This window comes from Telmatherina bonti, assembly GCF_933228915.1.
Source record: "Telmatherina bonti genome assembly, chromosome: 15".
NCBI lineage: Eukaryota > Metazoa > Chordata > Actinopteri > Atheriniformes > Telmatherinidae > Telmatherina > Telmatherina bonti.
This window is the reverse complement of record NC_136613.1, coordinates 6,005,895-6,025,281: the sequence shown is the minus strand read 5'-3', so window position 1 is coordinate 6,025,281 and position 19,387 is coordinate 6,005,895. Positions and strand designations below refer to the sequence as shown.

The 19,387-nt window shown below is 48.5% G+C and overlaps 1 protein-coding gene across 1 annotated transcript in view; it reads left to right on the top strand.

Annotated features, from left to right (window-relative positions):
• The window catches only part of satb2 (SATB homeobox 2), a gene marked incomplete at its 3' end in the record, with an annotated part of 61,422 nt that overhangs the window by 20,483 nt on the left and 21,552 nt on the right, over nucleotides 1-19,387 (top strand). Inside the window, exons 4-11 of the mRNA XM_079253979.1 lie at nucleotides 7,238-7,361; nucleotides 7,942-8,044; nucleotides 8,230-8,280; nucleotides 8,353-8,960; nucleotides 12,020-12,232; nucleotides 12,982-13,068; nucleotides 13,598-13,750; nucleotides 15,478-15,672. Coding sequence (XP_079110105.1) covers nucleotides 7,238-7,361; nucleotides 7,942-8,044; nucleotides 8,230-8,280; nucleotides 8,353-8,960; nucleotides 12,020-12,232; nucleotides 12,982-13,068; nucleotides 13,598-13,750; nucleotides 15,478-15,672 — 1,534 coding nt within the window. The remainder of the gene's footprint in view (nucleotides 1-7,237; nucleotides 7,362-7,941; nucleotides 8,045-8,229; nucleotides 8,281-8,352; nucleotides 8,961-12,019; nucleotides 12,233-12,981; nucleotides 13,069-13,597; nucleotides 13,751-15,477; nucleotides 15,673-19,387) is intronic.

Here is a 19,387-nt window from a genome sequence, read left to right as displayed (position 1 = left end):
ATGTGATGGATCTGGAGTCCATGTGATGGATCTGGAGTGGATGTGATGGATCTGGAGTGGATGTGATGGATCTGGAGTCCATGTGATGGATCAGGAGTGGATGTGATGGATCTGGAGTCCATGTGATGGATCTGGAGTGGATGTGATGGATCTGGAGTCCATGTGATGGATCTGGAGTCCATGTGATGGATCTGGAGTCCATGTGATGGATCTGGAGCGGATGTGATGGATCTGGAGCGGATGTGATGGATCTGGAGTGGATGTGATGGATCTGGAATCCATGTGATGGATCTGGAGTGGATGTGATGGATCTGGAGTCCATGTGATGGATCTGGAGTCCATGTGATGGATCTGGAGTCCATGTGATGGATCTGGAGTCCATGTGATGGTTCTGGAGTCCATGTGACGGATCTGGAGTGGATGTGATGGATCTGGAGTCCATGTGATGGATCTGGAGTCCATGTGATGGATCTGGAGTCCATGTGATGGTTCTGGAGTCCATGTGATGGATCTGGAGTCCATGTGATGGATCTGGAGTCCATGTGATGGATCTGGAGTCCATGTGATGGATCTGGAGTGGATGTGATGGATCTGGAGTGGATGTGATGGATCTGGAGTCCATGTGATGGATCTGGAGTCCATGTGATGGATCTGGAGTGGATGTGATGGATCTGGAGTCCATGTGATGGATCTGGAGTCCATGTGATGGATCTGGAGTCCATGTGATGGATCTGGAGTCCATGTGATGGATCTGGAATGGATGTGATGGATCTGGAGTGGATGTAATGGATCTGGAGTCCATGTGATGGATCTGGAGTCCATGTGATGGATCTGGAGTGGATGTGATGGATCTGGAGTCCATGTGATGGATCTGGAGTCCATGTGATGGATCTGGAGTCCATGTGATGGATCTGGAGCAGATGTGATGGATCTGGAGTGGATGTGATGGATCTGGAGTGGATGTGATGGATCTGGAGTCCATGTGATGGATCTGGAGTGGATGTGATGGATCTGGAGTCCATGTGATGAATCTGGAGTGGATGTGATGGATCTGGAGTCCATGTGATGGATCTGGAGTCCATGTGATGGATCTGGAGTCCATGTGATGGATCTGGAGTGGATGTGATGGATCTGGAGTCCATGTGATGGATCTGGGGTCCATGTGATGGATCTGGAGTGGATGTGATGGATCTGGAGCGGATGTGATGGATCTGGAATCCATGTGATGGATCTGGAGTGGATGTGATGGATCTGGAGTGGATGTGATGGATCTGGAGTCCATGTGATGGATCTGGAGTGGATGTGATGGATCTGGAGTCCATGTGATGGATCTGGAGTGGATGTGATGGATCTGGAGTCCATGTGATGGATCTGGGGTCCATGTGATGGATCTGGAGCGGATGTGATGGATCTGGAGTGGATGTGATGGATCTGGAGTCCATGTGATGGATCTGGAGTCCATGTGATGGATCTGGAGTCCATGTGATGGATCTGGAGTGGATGTAATGGATCTGGAGTGGATGTGATGGATCTGGAGTGGATGTGATGGATCTGGAGTCCATGTGATGGATCTGGAGTGGATGTGATGGATCTGGAGTCCATGTGATGGATCTGGAGTCCATGTGATGGATCTGGAGTCCATGTGATGGATCTGGAGTGGATGTGATGGATCTGGAGTGGATGTGATGGATCTGGAGTGGATGTGATGGATCTGGAGTCCATGTGATGGATCTGGAGTCCATGTGATGGATCAGGAGTGGATGTTATGGATCTGGAGTCCATGTGATGGATCTGGAGTGGATGTGATGGATCTGGAGTCCATGTGATGGATCTGGAGTGGATGTGATGAATCTGGAGTCCATGTGATGAATCTGGAGTCCATGTGATGGTTCTGGAGTCCATGTGACGGATCTGGAGTGGATGTGATGGATCTGGAGTCCATGTGATGGATCTGGAGTCCATGTGATGGATCTGGAGTGGATGTGATGGATCTGGAGTGGATGTGATGGATCTGGAGTCCATGTGATGAATCTGGAGTCCATGTGATGAATCTGGAGTCCATGTGATGAATCTGGAGTCCATGTGACGGTTCTGGAGTCCATGTGACGGATCTGGAGTGGATGTGATGGATCTGGAGTGGATGTGATGGATCTGGAGTGGATGTGATGGATCTGGAGTGGATGTGATGGATCTGGAGTGGATGTGATGGATCTGGAGTGGATGTGATGGATCTGGAGTGGATGTGATGGATCTGGAGTCCATGTGATGGATCTGGAGTCCATGTGATGGATCTGGAGTGGATGTAATGGATCTGGAGTGGATGTAATGGATCTGGAGTGGATGTGATGAATCTGGAGTGGATGTGATGGATCTGGAGTCCATGTGATGGATCTGGAGTCCATGTGATGGATCTGGAGTGGATGTGATGGATCTGGAGTCCATGTGATGGATCTGGAGTCCATGTGATGGATCTGGAGTCCATGTGATGGATCTGGAGTCCATGTGATGGATCTGGAGTCCATGTGATGGATCTGGAGTCCATGTGATGGATCTGGAGTGGATGTGATGGATCTGGAGTCCATGTGATGGATCTGGAGCGGATGTGATGGATCTGGAGTGGATGTGATGGATCTGGAGTGGATGTGATGGATCTGGAATCCATGTGATGGATCTGGAGTGGATGTGATGGATCTGGAGTGGATGTGATGGATCTGGAGTGGATGTGATGGATCTGGAGTCCATGTGATGGATCTGGAGTCCATGTGATGGATCTGGAGTGGATGTAATGGATCTGGAGTGGATGTAATGGATCTGGAGTGGATGTGATGAATCTGGAGTGGATGTGATGGATCTGGAGTCCATGTGATGGATCTGGAGTCCATGTGATGGATCTGGAGTGGATGTGATGGATCTGGAGTCCATGTGATGGATCTGGAGTCCATGTGATGGATCTGGAGTCCATGTGATGGATCTGGAGTCCATGTGATGGATCTGGAGTCCATGTGATGGATCTGGAGTGGATGTGATGGATCTGGAGTCCATGTGATGGATCTGGAGTGGATGTTATGGATCTGGAGTCCATGTGATGGATCTGGAGTGGATGTGATGGATCTGGAGTCCATGTGATGGATCAGGAGTGGATGTTATGGATCTGGAGTCCATGTGATGGATCTGGAGCGGATGTGATGAATCTGGAGTGGATGTGATGGATCTGGAGTGGATGTGATGGATCTGGAGTCCATGTGATGAATCTGGAGTCCATGTGATGGTTCTGGAGTCCATGTGATGGTTCTGGAGTCCATGAGATGGATCTGGAGTCCATGAGATGGATCTGGAGTGGATGTGATGGATCTGGAGTGGATGTGATGGATCTGGAGTGGATGTGATGGATCTGGAGTGCATGTGATGGATCTGGAGTGGATGTGATGGATCTGGAGTGGATGTGATGGATCTGGAGTCCATGTGATGGATCTGGAGTGGATGTGATGGATCTGGAGTCCATGTGATGGATCTGGAGTGGATGTGATGGATCTGGAGTCCATGTGACGGATCTGGAGTGGACGTGATGGATCTGGAGTCCATGTGATGGATCTGGAGTGGATGTGATGGATCTGGAGTCCATGTGATGGATCTGGGGTCCATGTGATGGATCTGGAGCGGATGTGATGGATCTGGAATCCATGTGATGGATCTGGAGTGGATGTGATGGATCTGGAGTCCATGTGATGGATCTGGAGTCCATGTGATGGATCTGGAGTCCATGTGATGGATCTGGAGTCCATGTGATGGATCTGGAGTCCATGTGATGAATCTGGAGTCCATGTGATGGATCTGGAGTCCATGTGACGGATCTGGAGTCCATGTGATGGATCTGGAGTCCATGTGATGGATCTGGAGTGGATGTGATGGATCTGGAGTGGATGTGATGGATCTGGAGTCCATGTGATGGATCTGGAGTGGATGTGATGGATCTGGAGTGGATGTGATGGATCTGGAGTGGATGTGATGGATCTGGAGTCCATGTGATGGATCTGGAGTCCATGTGATGGATCTGGAGTCCATGTGATGGATCTGGAGTGGATGTGATGGATCTGGAGTGGATGTGATGGATCTGGAGTCCATGTGATGGATCTGGAGTCCATGTGATGGATCTGGAGTGGATGTGATGGATCTGGAGTGGATGTGATGGATCTGGAGTCCATGTGATGGATCTGGAGTCCATGTGATGGATCTGGAGTCCATGTGATGGATCTGGAGTCCATGTGATGGATCTGGAGTGGATGTGATGGATCTGGAGTCCATGTGATGGATCTGGAGTGGATGTGATGGATCTGGAGTGGATGTGATGGATCTGGAGTGGATGTAATGGATCTGGAGTCCATGTGATGGATCTGGAGTCCATGTGATGAATCTGGAGTGGATGTGATGGATCTGGAGTCCATGTGATGAATCTGGAGTGGATGTGATGGATCTGGAGTCCATGTGATGAATCTGGAGTCCATGTGATGGATCTGGAGTCCATGTGATGGATCTGGAGTCCATGTGATGGATCTGGAGTCCATGTGATGGATCTGGAGTGGATGTGATGAATCTGGAGTGGATGTGATGGATCTGGAGTCCATGTGATGAATCTGGAGTCCATGTGATGGATCTGGAGTCCATGTGATGGATCTGGAGTCCATGTGATGGATCTGGAGTCCATGTGATGGATCTGGAGTGGATGTGATGAATCTGGAGTGGATGTGATGGATCTGGAGTGGATGTGATGAATCTGGAGTCCATGTGATGGATCTGGAGTCCATGTGACGGATCTGGAGTCCATGTGATGGATCTGGAGTCCATGTGATGAATCTGGAGTCCATGTGATGGATCTGGAGTCCATGTGATGGATCTGGAGTGGATGTGATGGATCTGGAGTGGATGTGATGAATCTGGAGTCCATGTGATGGATCTGGAGTCCATGTGACGGATCTGGAGTCCATGTGATGGATCTGGAGTCCATGTGATGGATCTGGAGTCCATGTGATGGATCTGGAGTGGATGTGATGAATCTGGAGTGGATGTGATGGATCTGGAGTCCATGTGATGAATCTGGAGTCCATGTGATGGATCTGGAGTCCATGTGATGAATCTGGAGTGGATGTGATGGATCTGGAGTCCATGTGATGAATCTGGAGTGGATGTGATGGATCTGGAGTCCATGTGATGGATCTGGAGTCCATGTGATGGATCTGGAGTGGATGTGATGGATCTGGAGTCCATGTGATGGATCTGGAGTGGATGTGATGGATCTGGAGTCCATGTGATGGATCTGGAGTCCATGTGATGGATCTGGAGTGGATGTGATGGATCTGGAGTCCATGTGATGGATCTGGAGTCCATGTGATGGATCTGGAGTCCATGTGATGGATCTGGAGTGGATGTGATGGATCTGGAGTCCATGTGATGGATCTGGAGTGGATGTGAATGATGATCAGTCGGAGGTTTTAGGCTGTTTAACAGACGAGATCCCGGCTGCATCTAGTTTTACAGAAGTTCCCATCTAAAGGTAATTATTATCAATCTAATTGTCGTTAGATGGATTTTTACATGAACTGATTGGCAGGCGCGCCGCCAGGACATTTGGGTCCTATGAAAGACAACGGCAGAGACCCCACCACATTTTGTTTCTGCTTCAACTACTTCAAGTTCTTTTTGGGCCCCTATCAAGTTGTGGAGCCCTTAGAATCTACCTAACTTTCCCCCCATATGGCGCCTCTGCTGATCAATCAAATCAAAGATACTTTATTCATCCCGAGGGGAAATTCAAAGTTCAAGCCAGCCCATCTAAGGTTTGACATACAGACAAGTAACATTAATGACAAGAGAATAAAACAGAACCAAGCTGAACTGAAGCCACGCAGCCAGTTTTACCGGCGCCGCCTGATAACGGAAAAGAACAGAGATACATTAGGATCATGGGGGGGGGGGGGGGGGGGGGGTCGAGGGAAAAAAGGTCATGTAACTCCGGGCCGCGCCACAAATGACGCAGTCTGAATATGCCATGGACAGAGGCGGCAATTCCTGGTCCAGAAAGTAAAAGTCCGGTCCGGCAGCTGTTCCGACCAAACCAGCTGAATTTACTGAGCAGAGTTTATTTACCAGGTAAAGGAGCCTGTTAGTGAGAACACCTGTTCTAAATGGATCTACAGAAGGGGGCTACAGGTAGATCCAAAAACATGGCAGGACTTCTACTTTCTGGACCAGGAGTTTCCACCTCTGCTGATGGGACTCATCGGTGCCAACATGCTTGTAGCAGGAAGGTATTTACCTTGCAGAGCGCATCGCCGCCGTCGCGGCGGTCAGTTTCCAACATGCTCCTCAGACCTTATAAACCATCACTATTGTATCTAACGCAGCTGCTGAACAGACGATCCTGGCTGAACTTTAGCACCGAGACGCTAAAAACATGCTTGTTTTGGTGACTGGCAGGAGGAATCTGGGCCATCAGATTAAAAGAAATGTAATTGTCTTCTTGAGTTACAACGGCCAAAGTTTCCGACTTGGCTTGACGACCTTATTTAATGCTGAGTGGGAAATTATTTAATATGTTTTAAACTACTTTTAGCATACATGTCCAAACATACAGTATGGGGTTAAAGGCACCAGCATCGTGCCATCATCAGTGGGTTCTTATCTGAGCCCTTGTAGTTTGTAAGATTAAAAAAAAAAGAGCAATACTGGTCTGGAAGAGTCGCAACAATCCTTTGTACTCCTAAACATTCCTTATTTTCTGAGTCTGAACCAAAACATGAAGACAAACACATGACTGGAATGAGATGAAGCTAATGTTAGCGTTTAGCATTGCTTTGCATGGTGTGAATACGTTTTCCTCCTCAGCTCGGCGTCCACCGCTTTCTGTTTCGTCTGTATTTGTGCATCTGTAGTTTCAGCTTTCCCTCTCTGACACACACACAGCAACACACACCAAAGAAAGCAGGAGGAGTGGAAGTGAAAATAAATGGATCTGCAACTTTCCCTAAAACTTCAGATGTCCTGAAACAAACTCTGTCTTTCTGGATTTTCATTGATGGCGGGAGGCGGGGAGGGTTAACCTGCATGATCACTGAAAACAAAACTAAGATCTAAACTACATAAACATGAAAATAAACCTCTGTAGTTTGATAATATCCAGCTGTGTGATCAGTTGGTTCACGAAGACATGCCTGATCCCTGCGTGTTTTTGGGTTTGCTGCAGCTTTTCAAAGCTGGAGGATCTTCCCTGCGAGCAGTGGAACCACGCGACCGTCAGGAACGCTCTCAAAGAGCTGCTGAAGGAAATGAACCAAAGCACTCTGGCCAAAGAGTGTCCCTTATCGCAGGTAAGACCTTCCCCCGCGTCCACAAGCAGCTGCTCTTCTCTTTCCTGTCGTCTCCACCCCAACCAGTCGAGGCAGATGGCTGCCCTCCCTGAGCCGGGTTCTGCCGGAGCTTTTCTTCCTGTTAAAGGGGAGTTTTTTCCTTCCCACTGTCGCCGCGTGCAGCTCAGGATGGAGGATTGGATCCAAGTCATGACTCGATGCAATCAGTTGGTTTCTATTATAGGATATGTATGAATTGGCTTGACATGATGTGGATGTAAACTGTCCTGAGACAGCACTGTTGTGAAGTGGCGCTATACAAAAAAAGGTAAATCGAATGTGTGCGAAGTGTTTGCATGGCCGGGGGTGTTGATCGCCGCATCAATTGCAAGCATATGTGTGCGGCGGGAGATTCCCTCTCTGCTGCTCCGGCTCGTGTTTCCATGGGTGGCTTCCAGTCGTGATTAATGTTTCTTTCCATTGTGTGTGTGTGTGTGTGTGTGTGTGTGTGTGTGTGTGTGCGCCATGTGGTTACGTGAGTCCAAGCATTTGGTGTTGTGTTGGTCATTACTTATCTTTGTTCTCTGCTTCTCCCTGGCAGAGTATGATTTCCTCCATCGTAAACAGCTCCTACTACGCCAACGTCTCCACGGCCAAATGTCAGGAGTTCGGACGCTGGTACAAGAAGTACAAGAAAATCAAAGGTGAGGACTTTGCTGAGGCGTCTCTCCGTGTCCTTCGACAAATTAAATCATCAGAGACGAACATCTAAGGGTCTTATCTGGCAACAGAATCACACACACACACACACACACACACACACACACACACGCTGCAGCTTTCCGTCCTGCAACTCGACCTGCATCTCTGACTGTGTGTTGCTGCTCAGGTGATTACCTGGAGAAGATGTGGCCCGGACGAGACGCTGCTGACATTAAAGGTAAGCCTCGTGTTCGGTCTCTCCTTGTTGCCTTGGTGACGGCGTGCTTGACCCGTCTTCTCTTCTCTCCAGTGGAGAGGGACAGCATGACTGACTTCTGCATGCTGGGTCAGAGACCTCCTCCTCACCTCGCCGGTCTGGCTCAGCTCAGCCACCTGAACGCCGGAAGCCCCCTTCTGAAATCCGGATCCGGAGATCCCCAGGCGCCGCCGCCGCCGCAGCAGCCGCCGCCGCAGCAGCCGCCTCCTCCTCCGCAGCAACAACCATCGCCTCACGGCCCCCTCCATCACAGCCCTCCTCTCCGTACGGGGCAGGTGCCTCCGCCTCCCCCGCCACCTCCGCCCGGAGCCCTGCAGCCCCTGCTGGGTCCAGGTGGGCTGCTTTCCCCGCAACTCTCCCCTCAGCTGGTTCGCCAGCAGCTCGCCATGGCCCACCTCATCAACCAGCAGCTCGCGGTGAGCCGCCTGCTGGCACATCAACACCCACAAGCCCTCAACCAGCAGTTCCTCAACCACCCGCCCATCCCACGCGGCTCCTCTAAAGGTGGAGGCGAGCATCCTGGGAGCAACCCCTCGGCCGCTGAAGTCTCCTCTGAAATCTACCAGCAGGTCAGAGACGAGCTGAAGAGAGCCAGCGTTTCTCAGGCCGTGTTCGCCCGCGTCGCTTTTAACCGTACACAGGTAGGAAACCCCAGAAGGTCAGCAGGCAGGTGGGAAATCAGGGGGAGAGCGAGGTGATGCTCGCAGGATGGGAAGCGATTGATCCTGTCAATACAAAGCAGATTATCCTCACTTTCCCTGCATGAGCAGACGGCATTGTGTCCACCCTCCTCGTGGTGTTTTCAGAGGAAGCATGGCGGGGCTGCTTGCTGGCTCGTTGAGTCTCCTCCTCCGCCCTCGCAGCAGCACAAACACCTGATGCCTTCAGGCTGTGCTAAGCTGATAACTGCACGCCCCATTAGATCCATGCACTGGGCTCGCAGACCTACTGGTTCAGAGGCCAGGTGTGTTCAGTCGCTTCAGTCCAAGCAATGTGGAAATACTGTAAACACAAACAGACTTTTTAAAGCCGAAATGATATTTTAAGTCACTGCTTGTCTGCTTGTCCCTCATTTCTGTCCTTTCATCTCTGTAAACTCTGCTTTTTTTCTCTCCCTTTTTTAACCTTTTCCTGTGCAGAATGACATTTTCTGCACCAAGAGGGGCTTTGTAGAGAAAAGGCTCCGCTTGACCCCTCAGTAGTTTTCTTTATCTTTTCTTTTGTTTATTGTCAAAATAAATTAATTCTGCAGCTGACAAGAAGAACAACAGAGTTTTTATATTATAAATATATACATAAAAAATATATATTTACAGTTGTGCTCATATTTATTCATTAAAGAAGGAAAAAAAAACAGCTGCCTGTAAAATAAGCTGAAATTGACTAAAGTAATAATAAATAAAAATTTTATGAAAATCATGACATTATTTTCTAAATCTTGTTCAATAGAAATATTGTTTTTTAAAGCAAACAAATAAGATAATTTATTACATATTCCATCAGTCATAAAGTAATATTTAGTTGAAGAATCCTTTAATGTTTCCGCTCCAGTCAGGTGTTTTCTGTTCCTCTCAGTCAGACTTCTGCACCTGTTGGCAGGTATTTTGTCCCACTGTTCAACAGAAAAGTCTCTCATTTGTCCAGGACCCATTTGTTTGTTTGTTTTTCTTCAACTTAATTAAATGAAAAAACAGTGTCTTATATTACTAAATTATATTTTTGCAAATTTTTAGTTATTGTTCCTTTTTTTAAGTCTCCAGTTATTTGAGCGACTGTTGTAAATTCAGCCTTTTCTTTAATGAAAGGGGATGAAGACATATGAACACAACTGTATATATATGTATACCAATCACAAATCACACTGTAACCGATTCTTCCTCGGTTTGATTTTTACTTCAAGCAAATATATGATGAGCTCATGTGAAACTACAATCCTTAAACATTCCGGTTCTTGCGTTGTTGAAGCTGACCGGTGTATCTTCTTTAGCCTAAAGCAGCGTTAGCACCAATTACTTAACGTTGCGTATCTTCACGTTTGTCGTTTATTATCAGTATCTTTATTGGAATGTGGAAATCTAAAGTAACGAATCAGCTGCTAGATTTCGTCTCCACAGAAACACGTAATACGTTGTCGGATTTTATCCAAGTTCCCCTCGTTGTGGTCTTAACTAAGTTAAATTAGGCTCCGCCCCTCTCACCGTTGCAGCATGCTGCGTTCACGTGCAGCGCAGATGTCGGACAGCAGAGTATCCTGCAGCGCTTGTGGAGGCTTAATGCAGCTTTAAGACAACACAAGACGTGTGTTGAGTTCAAATGACTGCAGAACATTTTGACGTTCTCCATGTGAAATTATTTTGAAGGCGTGGCGCTAACAGTGTAGCCGCGGTGGTATCCCACGCCTGAGTCAGCGTCGGGGAAACAGTGGGGAAAAGTTTCATTTGTTAAAAACATCGCATTAGGAATCTCTCCTAGCCGCCATCACACTACATAAATCTGTCAAACAAACCATTAAAAATGAACATTTTAAATATTTTATAATGTAAGATGACATCATTATAAAATTCATGCCATTATGAAACTTTCTTGTAGTGTTTAGTGTTAGAAATTCAGACCGTTTGGGGCGATAAAACATCACGTTTAGTAGGAGTGAGAAAATTAAAATAAAAAAAAATCTGAAATCTGAATTTTTTTCTTTACAATTTAATTTTTTTTTTTTTTTTTTTTTTTTTCTCGATTCAGCGAATTTGTTTTATGCTTAAAACAAATTTTTCTTTCCGGACAGAAACGTTAAATTATCTTTGTTATACTATAAAAATTTTCTGCATCTGCATTCTCTGTAAAATTAAAATTAGCTGGTGGCAGGTAAGGGAGCCAGGACTGGGTATAAAGTTAGTAAGAAAATCAGGACTTTTTTGCTTCACAATTTTAAAATCGATATTCTTTTTTTAAAGTTTCTTTTTTTCCAAATAAAAGTAATCCATTATAAAATTTTTGTCATTTTTGTTGTTTTTATTGATCTTTTTATGTGTTTTCTTGGGCATAATAGCAGCATAATGATGGTCTGGCTGCTGCGTTGTTTTTTCCTAATTGAAATCTAAAAATTGTGAGAATCGCAGTTTAAATCGAATCGGCACCCAAAAAATTGGAAACAAATCCGTCACAGCGCTAACGTTTGGTACTAAAATACAATCGCCACAATCGCTTTAATAGATGCCATATTCTGGTATCTATCTCATATTTAGTTAATCTAATTATAGAAATTAAATTAAAAAGATGCATTTTTAATCATGATAAATTTTTTATTTAATCTTTTTTTTTTTTACAATTAAATAAAATATGTAATTTCAAATATGAAATGAAAGTGTAGCTCATACTGTATGCATGAACAAACAACACTAGGTTTTTTTTTCTTCTGTTTTTTACCTTTTTCTGTTTCCAGGAGTCTGAAATGTGCATCAGTCTGGAAGCTTTCAGCTCACTGCTGAAAATAAACAAGTACAAAGCAAAATGCTTGTAGCTGCAGCTGATCAGCAGCAAAAACCAGGCTGTGATTGGAATTTTTTATTTTTTGGTTTTAATGCTTTAAACAAAATAAAGAGTGAAAAGGCCGAAGCCAAACATTTTGCTGGATGTTTATTATGAGGGAAACGCGGAGACGAAAGGCTCTCAGTGGAGACGTGACTGTGTTTGTGTTGCTCAGGGTTTGCTGTCAGAGATCCTGCGGAAGGAGGAGGACCCCCGCACAGCCTCGCAGTCTCTGCTGGTCAATCTGAAAGCCATGCAGAACTTCCTCATTCTGCCCGAGAGCGAGAGAGACCGCATCTACCAGGAGGAGCGAGAGCGCACCATGAACCCGTCCGTCGGCCTTCCTGCCTCCAACTCCTCCAACCCCGCCGCTGCTCGCCTCTCGCAGGTTAGCAATCAGCACAGGCAGCAACTCCTGGTCCAGAAAGTACAAGTCCGCTGTTCCCACCAGTTACCAAACCAGCTGAATTTACTGAGCAGAGTTTATTTACCAGGTAAACGAGCCTATTAGTGAAAACACCTGTTCTAAATGTACAGGTAGATCCAAAAACATGGTAGGACTTCTACTTTCTCATCTCAACTCAACTTTATTTATAAAGCCCTTTAAAACAACCAGAGTTCAAACCATAGGCCATATATAAAGAGATGGGCGGAGTCTCTGACATCACCCGGAGGTTTCTGAAAAGCTGAACTGAAGCTCGGTGGGCGGTTCCTACCATCACCATCAACCAGCGGAGGCTGCTGCTTGGTTGAAACAAAGTGCTGTACACAATCGACCAAATTAAAACAGAATAAATCAGTTCAAGTGAAAATAAATAACACAATAAAACAAGAGTCCATACAAGGAATACGGAATTAAAACAATAAAACAAACTGGATAAATAGTAAGTAAAAACCAATATTAAAAACAAGGCCCACTGACCAGAAACCGTCTTACTTGGGTTAAAGGCCGAGGAATAAAAATGGGTTTTAAGATGAGGTGTATAAATGGACAGGGAGGAGGCTTTCTGGACCAGGAATTACCAGCTCTGGCAATCAGAAGCAGCGCTATGTGTCTCTGTTTCTAACTGCAGTGGGGTTTTAATCACAAATCATACAAATGTTTGATTATGTGTGTGTGTGTGTGTGTGTGCATAGAAAGTGTGGGAGAGGAGCCTGGATGACCAGATCACCCCTGATACCTGGGCCTCCATCTGGAAGAACAAGACCAAGATGTCCAACTCTGTGAGTTACCTTCAACCTTTAGCCTTCTTCACAAAGCTCACACACACACACACACACACAGACACACGGCGCTGTAAAAAACAGCTTGAAAGCCTCGGTATGAGCTCGCTGGAAACATTAAAGCAGCATTTGGAAACTGCCCTCCTCTAGCCATTCAGCGAAGCCGCTGTGATGTCATGCGAGGCTCAGGCTGAACTTCTGCTCTTATTATGTCTAAGTGAAATTATCTCAGCATCGTTTACACTGAGGGAATGTGAGCGCGCTCGTCTCGACATGTCTCGCCGACGACTTCAAACGCTGTGTATACAAGCTCTGCGGGAGCCGCTACACGCTCGTTCAAACGGAAACAACAGAAAAAAGACAAAAGAGAAGGACTTAATGACTTCGATCTGTAAACATGTGGAGACGTGTGCTGCAGATGTGTCTTCTGAGACCCGATCATCGGCTGATAACGTCTCACTGCAGCTTCGACATGTAAAGCTGAGGCTGAAACTTGTGTTTTCTCCTGCTTGCTGATGTTCCGGCCCAGCCGAAGCCTTCAGGCCCGGCAGCGGACCTCCCTCTGAAGCTGGAGTCGCTGGTCAACATCACGTCCGGCATCTACGATGAGATCCAGCAGGAGATGAAGAGAGCCAAGGTGTCGCAGGCGCTGTTCGCCAAGGTGGCCGCCAACAAGAGTCAGGTGAGTGGACAGGCATTGATGCTCCGTTACGTGCGTACACGCGGACGTTCATTTTGAATGTTGTCATACGTCGTCATACTTCCACACATCTCTTACGTAGCCACGCTGGTAAAGCTGGCTCATCATGTAATGCCCAAACTAGTTTTCCTGTAATGAAATAAAACCAGCTGCGTTTTAATCATAAAAGCCTTTGAAATTTGTAGAATATATGTTTAAATAAATGGAGCACCATTTATGTACAAATCAAAAGTTTCTGTATTGAAAATAAGTGCTCATGCGAAAGTTAGTGTCAGTATCGAGCCTGCAGTAAACGAGTCAGATCGTCAGAGTTTACATGAGGAGAAACTTTCCTGCTAACGCTATAAAATACGATCAAGCTACTGATCCATAGACTGTATATAGAAAGATGGGCGGAGCCTCCGTGACGTCACCCGTAGGTTTCTGACGAGCTGAATTGAAGCTCGGTGGGCGGTTCCTACCATCGCCATCTTGGCAGCGTCATGCGTGTCGTCTCGCCCGGAAAATACAAATATGGGCAAAGAGGTGGAGCTGAGAGGGGGGGCTGTGAGCGTCATGGTGGATGAGTACTGAATAATCATACTTAGGGATGCACTGATACCAGTATCGATATCGGCTCAACACCAAGTGTGTGTACTCGTACTTGGTATTAATAAAAGTGTACCGATACCACACGAGTCAAGCCAGTGCAGATGTGTTTGATGACATGATTCTGACGTGTTTTAAAGGAAATAAATGCCTTGAATGTTAAAATGTGACAGTTTTTGTTACACTAAAAGTGAAATCTTTGTTCCAAAATCACACATTTATAGTTGTATTTAGGTAAAATGTGCCAAATCAGAATAAAACTTGTTGAAATAGTTTGATCTGTAATGTTATTATAGTTGTATTGGTGAGGTAACTTCAGAAAGGATGGGTCATTTATTACAACCTGATGACATCTGACACGGTTATAACAGCAGTAATAACCAGAGTCACAATAATGTTCACATAAACAGGTCTGGTATTCCAAGTTTCAGATATCGGTATCGGATCGGAACTCCCTAGTGATACAGATACTATAGTACTACTACTGATGTACTCATTACCACGAAAACACCTTTTTAACAATCTCCCTGTTAGACGTCACGGCGATGCTAAAGACGACTGGAACTGGAACTGAATAAACACACAGAATTCAATCAGGGATGTTTCAGTCTGAGGGCCGCAGTCCTGCATGCTGCATCCCTGCTCCAACACACCTGACTAATGGCTCCAACAGCCTATGAAGTTCTACATAAGACTCACTGATCTGAGTCAGGTGTGTTGGAGCAGGGAAGCATAGAAAAGCTGCAGGATTGGAGCCTAGCTGGACACCGCAGCGTGTCCGAGCCCCGACGCGTGGAGATGCACGTGCACGATGTGTGCACGTGTGCGGGGTCACGGCTCAGTGCGCACATCTGCTGCAGCTGGGACGAAGAGCGAGCAGCGAGCGAGACGATCAGGCTGTTAGCGGCGCGAGGAGGCGGGTCCAACGCCACAGCTGGCGTCAAACCGAAGCAGTCGAGCAGACAGAACCCAGCCTTCATCTTTCCTCTCCGTCATCTTCCTCATCAAACCTGCGGCGTTTGAAGCCGCGTCCTCCTTCCATCCCAAACTCGTCTGTTGGGGGAAGCGTGACGTGAGATGTTTGGATTCATCTTCATCTTCATCTTCCTCTTCCTCGGCAGGGTTGGCTGTGCGAGCTGCTCCGGTGGAAGGAGAACCCCAGCCCGGAGAACCGGACGCTGTGGGACAACCTGTGCACCATCCGGAGGTTCCTGACGCTGCCGCAGGCCGACAGAGACCTGGCGTACGAGGAGGAGTCCCGCCACCATCACAGCGAGAGGCTGCACACCGTGCTGCACCTGCCGCAGGATGCTCAGGTAAGACCCGGCGGCGAGCGGCTTCGGGTTTTCCCCGAGCCGCTGGCGTTTCCAGAACACGTCTGACAACTGGATCCTTCTCTTCCATCGACGTTCACCGCCCTCACATCCTGTCTGAAAACACGCGCTTCTTCCCAGACCGCCGCCGTCCGCCCTCACACACCACGTCTGTCATTACCACGAGCTGGTGTGCATTTCCTCAGACTGCCGTTTGATCTGGTGTGTGTGTGGACATGTGTGTGTGTCCCTGCGTGTCCCTCAGGAGTAAACAGAGATCTTGGGTGGTGTGGCATCGGAGGAAATGCCCCATTAGTTTCTGAGAAGGGCGGTGGGGTCTGAGGGAGATCGATGCCGGACGTTTCGCCTCCTTCCTGGCTTTTCTTCACCAGGTTCTCCTCCAGAACTTCGTCTCGCTTGGTTAAAACTGGATGTTAAAACTTAAGCAGCACGATGTTTAAAAAAACGTTTTTACATTTTTCCTTTTATCTTTATCTCCACCTACTTTGCATCGTGTTGCATTCAAAGAACCTCAGAAATATTAACTTTAGCTTTTTTGTTTTTTCCCATCAGTTCAGCTCAGAAAGAAATGAGCTAATTTGAGCCAGAAGCCATAAACTCGTATTTCCCATCGTCACTGAATGCAGCATCAGAAAGTAGAAGCTTTGGGAAACTTAAAAGGCAGTAAACAAACAAACAAACAAACAAATAAATAAATAAACTTATAGCAAAACAAAATAGAATAACAAGCTTGTCCACTTGTTTATTTTCAAATGAATGTATTTATTTAAGCATTATCTTTATCTTTAATCATAATTATCCAAGATTTATTTTAGTTCTTTTTTTTTTTTTAATAATTTTCTTACTTTAAATTTATTTCCATATTTTCCCCCTTTTTTTTTTTTTTTTTTGCTGTGAGTTGGGTGTGTCAAAGTCTGACTTTTCTGCTTATTATTTATTATTTCAACGTATGACAATAGTACATAATTCATCACTCAACCCACCTTAACTCTACATCTAAATCAGTATGAAACAAAGTTTTAATGTTTACTTTCATAAAATATCTTATATTTACTAAAAGGATTTCTTTTTTTAAAAAGATAATTTCATTATTTTATTGTTGGTTCTTTGAATTAACCTAAAATAATTAAACTGATTTGATCCTAATGACAAAAATGTTTTCTGACAGAAAAGTTCGTCCCTGATGACGCTATGAAATCTATATTGTATATATCTATGATGAAGGACAAACTCTTCTGTCAGAAAGCATCTTTTTCCACTTTGAAATAACTGGAGAAAAAATTCCATGGAAACCCGGATGACCCAGCTTTCCACCAGCACTTGAACGCATCATGTATGTACAAAACAATGCGGCTCCTGAAAACATTAAGCGTATTTTATGAAAATAAATATTTTTATGCGTCGACGCCTGTTTGAACACCACGTTAAATATTCATGTTTGTGTATTTTTGTGCAGATTTACTTTGTGTGAGTGATTTCCAGACATTTGCACTGACTTCAGAAGGTCAAAGGTCACAAACATGCAGTGTGAACTGACTGGCTTCGGTCCGGTTCACGGTTTTTCTGACCCGCCACCGCGAAACCATTCCAGTTCCATCCAGCTCCATATGTTCCACATTACAAACTGGCAAATATTCAATCATCCCAGTTCCTCCGGCTCACTAATCATTCGTGGCTCGTTCAGGGGTTCCAGTTTTTTGGGGTTTCGGGGCGGCTTGGAGGACGCTGCTCCTCCATGAGATGCCCATGTTGCAACCTCTCCAGAGACACTGTGGCGAAGCTCTTGTGATTTATTCATGTGGAAATGAGGTGTATGTGTGTTCAGACCCCCCCCCCCACCAACCTCAGGCTCCAGCTGGCCTGCCACCACAGACCACATGTGTGTCCCATCTGCGGCACATACACAACCTCACGCTGAGGGGGGGGGGGGGGGGGGGGGGGGGGGGGGGGGGGGTGACGGAGGCATTTCTACATGTTGGGAGGGTGTTGCAGGTGTGTCCGTGTGCAGCATCAGGACGCGCCGTCCGCTCCACGGCGTCCGCTCCACGGCGTACGCTCCACGGCGGAGCGTACGCTCCACGGCGTCCGCTCCACGGCGTCGCGTACGCTCCACGGCGTCCGCTCCACGGCGTCGCGTACGCTCCACGGCGTCCGCTCCACGGCGTCCGCTCCACGGCGTCCGCTCCACGGCGTACGCTCCACGGCGTACGCTCCGCTCCACGGCGTACGCTCCACGGCGTACGCTCCGCTCCACGGCGTACGCTCCACGACGTACGCTCCACGGCGTACGCTCCGCTCCACGACGTACGCTCCACGGCGTACGCTCCGCTCCACGGCGTACGCTCCACGGCGTACGCTCCGCTCCACGGCGTACGCTCCACGACGTACGCTCCACGGCGTACGCTCCGCTCCACGGCGTACGCTCCGCTCCACGGCGTACGCTCCGCTCCACGGCGTACGCTCCGCTCCACGGCGTCCGCTCCACGGCGTCCGCTCCACGGCGTACGCTCCGCTCCACGGCGTCCGCTCCACGGCGTCCGCTCCACGGCGTATGCTCCACGGCGCCGCTCCACGACGTACGCTCCACGGCGTACGCTCCGCTCCACGACGTACGCTCCACGGCGTCCGCTCCACGACGTCCGCTCCACGGCGTACGCTCCACGGCGTACGCTCCACGACGTACGCTCCACGGCGTCCGCTCCACGGCGTATGCTCCACGGCGCCGCTCCACGACGTACGCTCCACGGCGTACGCTCCGCTCCACGACGTACGCTCCACGGCGTACGCTCCACGGCGTACGCTCCACGGCGTACGCTCCACGGCGTCCGCTCCACGGCGTCCGCTCCACGGCGTACGCTCCACGGCGTACGCTCCACGACGTACGCTCCACGACGTACGCTCCACGGCGTACGCTCCACGGCGTACGCTCCACGGCGTACGCTCCACGACGTACGCTCCACGGCGTACGCTCCACGGCGTCCGCTCCACGGCGTCCGCTCCACGGCGTACGCTCCACGACGTCCGCTCCACGGCGTACGCTCCACGGCGTACGCTCCACGGCGTACGCTCCACGGCGTACGCTCCACGGCGTCCGCTCCACGACGTACGCTCCACGGCGTCCGCTCCACGACGTACGCTCCACGGCGTACGCTCCACGGCGTCCGCTCCACGGCGTCCGCTCCACGACGTACGCTCCACGGCGTCCGCTCCACGGCGTACGCTCCACGGCGTACGCTCCACGGCGTCCGCTCCACGACGTACGCTCCACGACGTACGCTCCACGGCGTACGCTCCGCTCCGCGGCGTACGCTCCACGGCGTACGCTCCACGGCGTACGCTCCACGGCGTACGCTCCACGGCGTACGCTCCACGGCGTCCGCTCCACGGCGTCCGCTCCACGACGTACGCTCCACGGCGTACGCTCCACGGCGTACGCTCCACGGCGTACGCTCCGCTCCACGGCGTACGCTCCACGACGTACGCTCCACGGCGTACGCTCCGCTCCACGACGTACGCTCCACGGCGTACGCTCCGCTCCACGGCGTACGCTCCACGGCGTACGCTCCACGGCGTACGCTCCACGGCGTACGCTCCACGGCGTACGCTCCACGGCGTACGCTCCGCTCCACGGCGTACGCTCCGCTCCACGGCGTCCGCTCCACGGCGTCCGCTCCACGACGTACGCTCCACGGCGTCC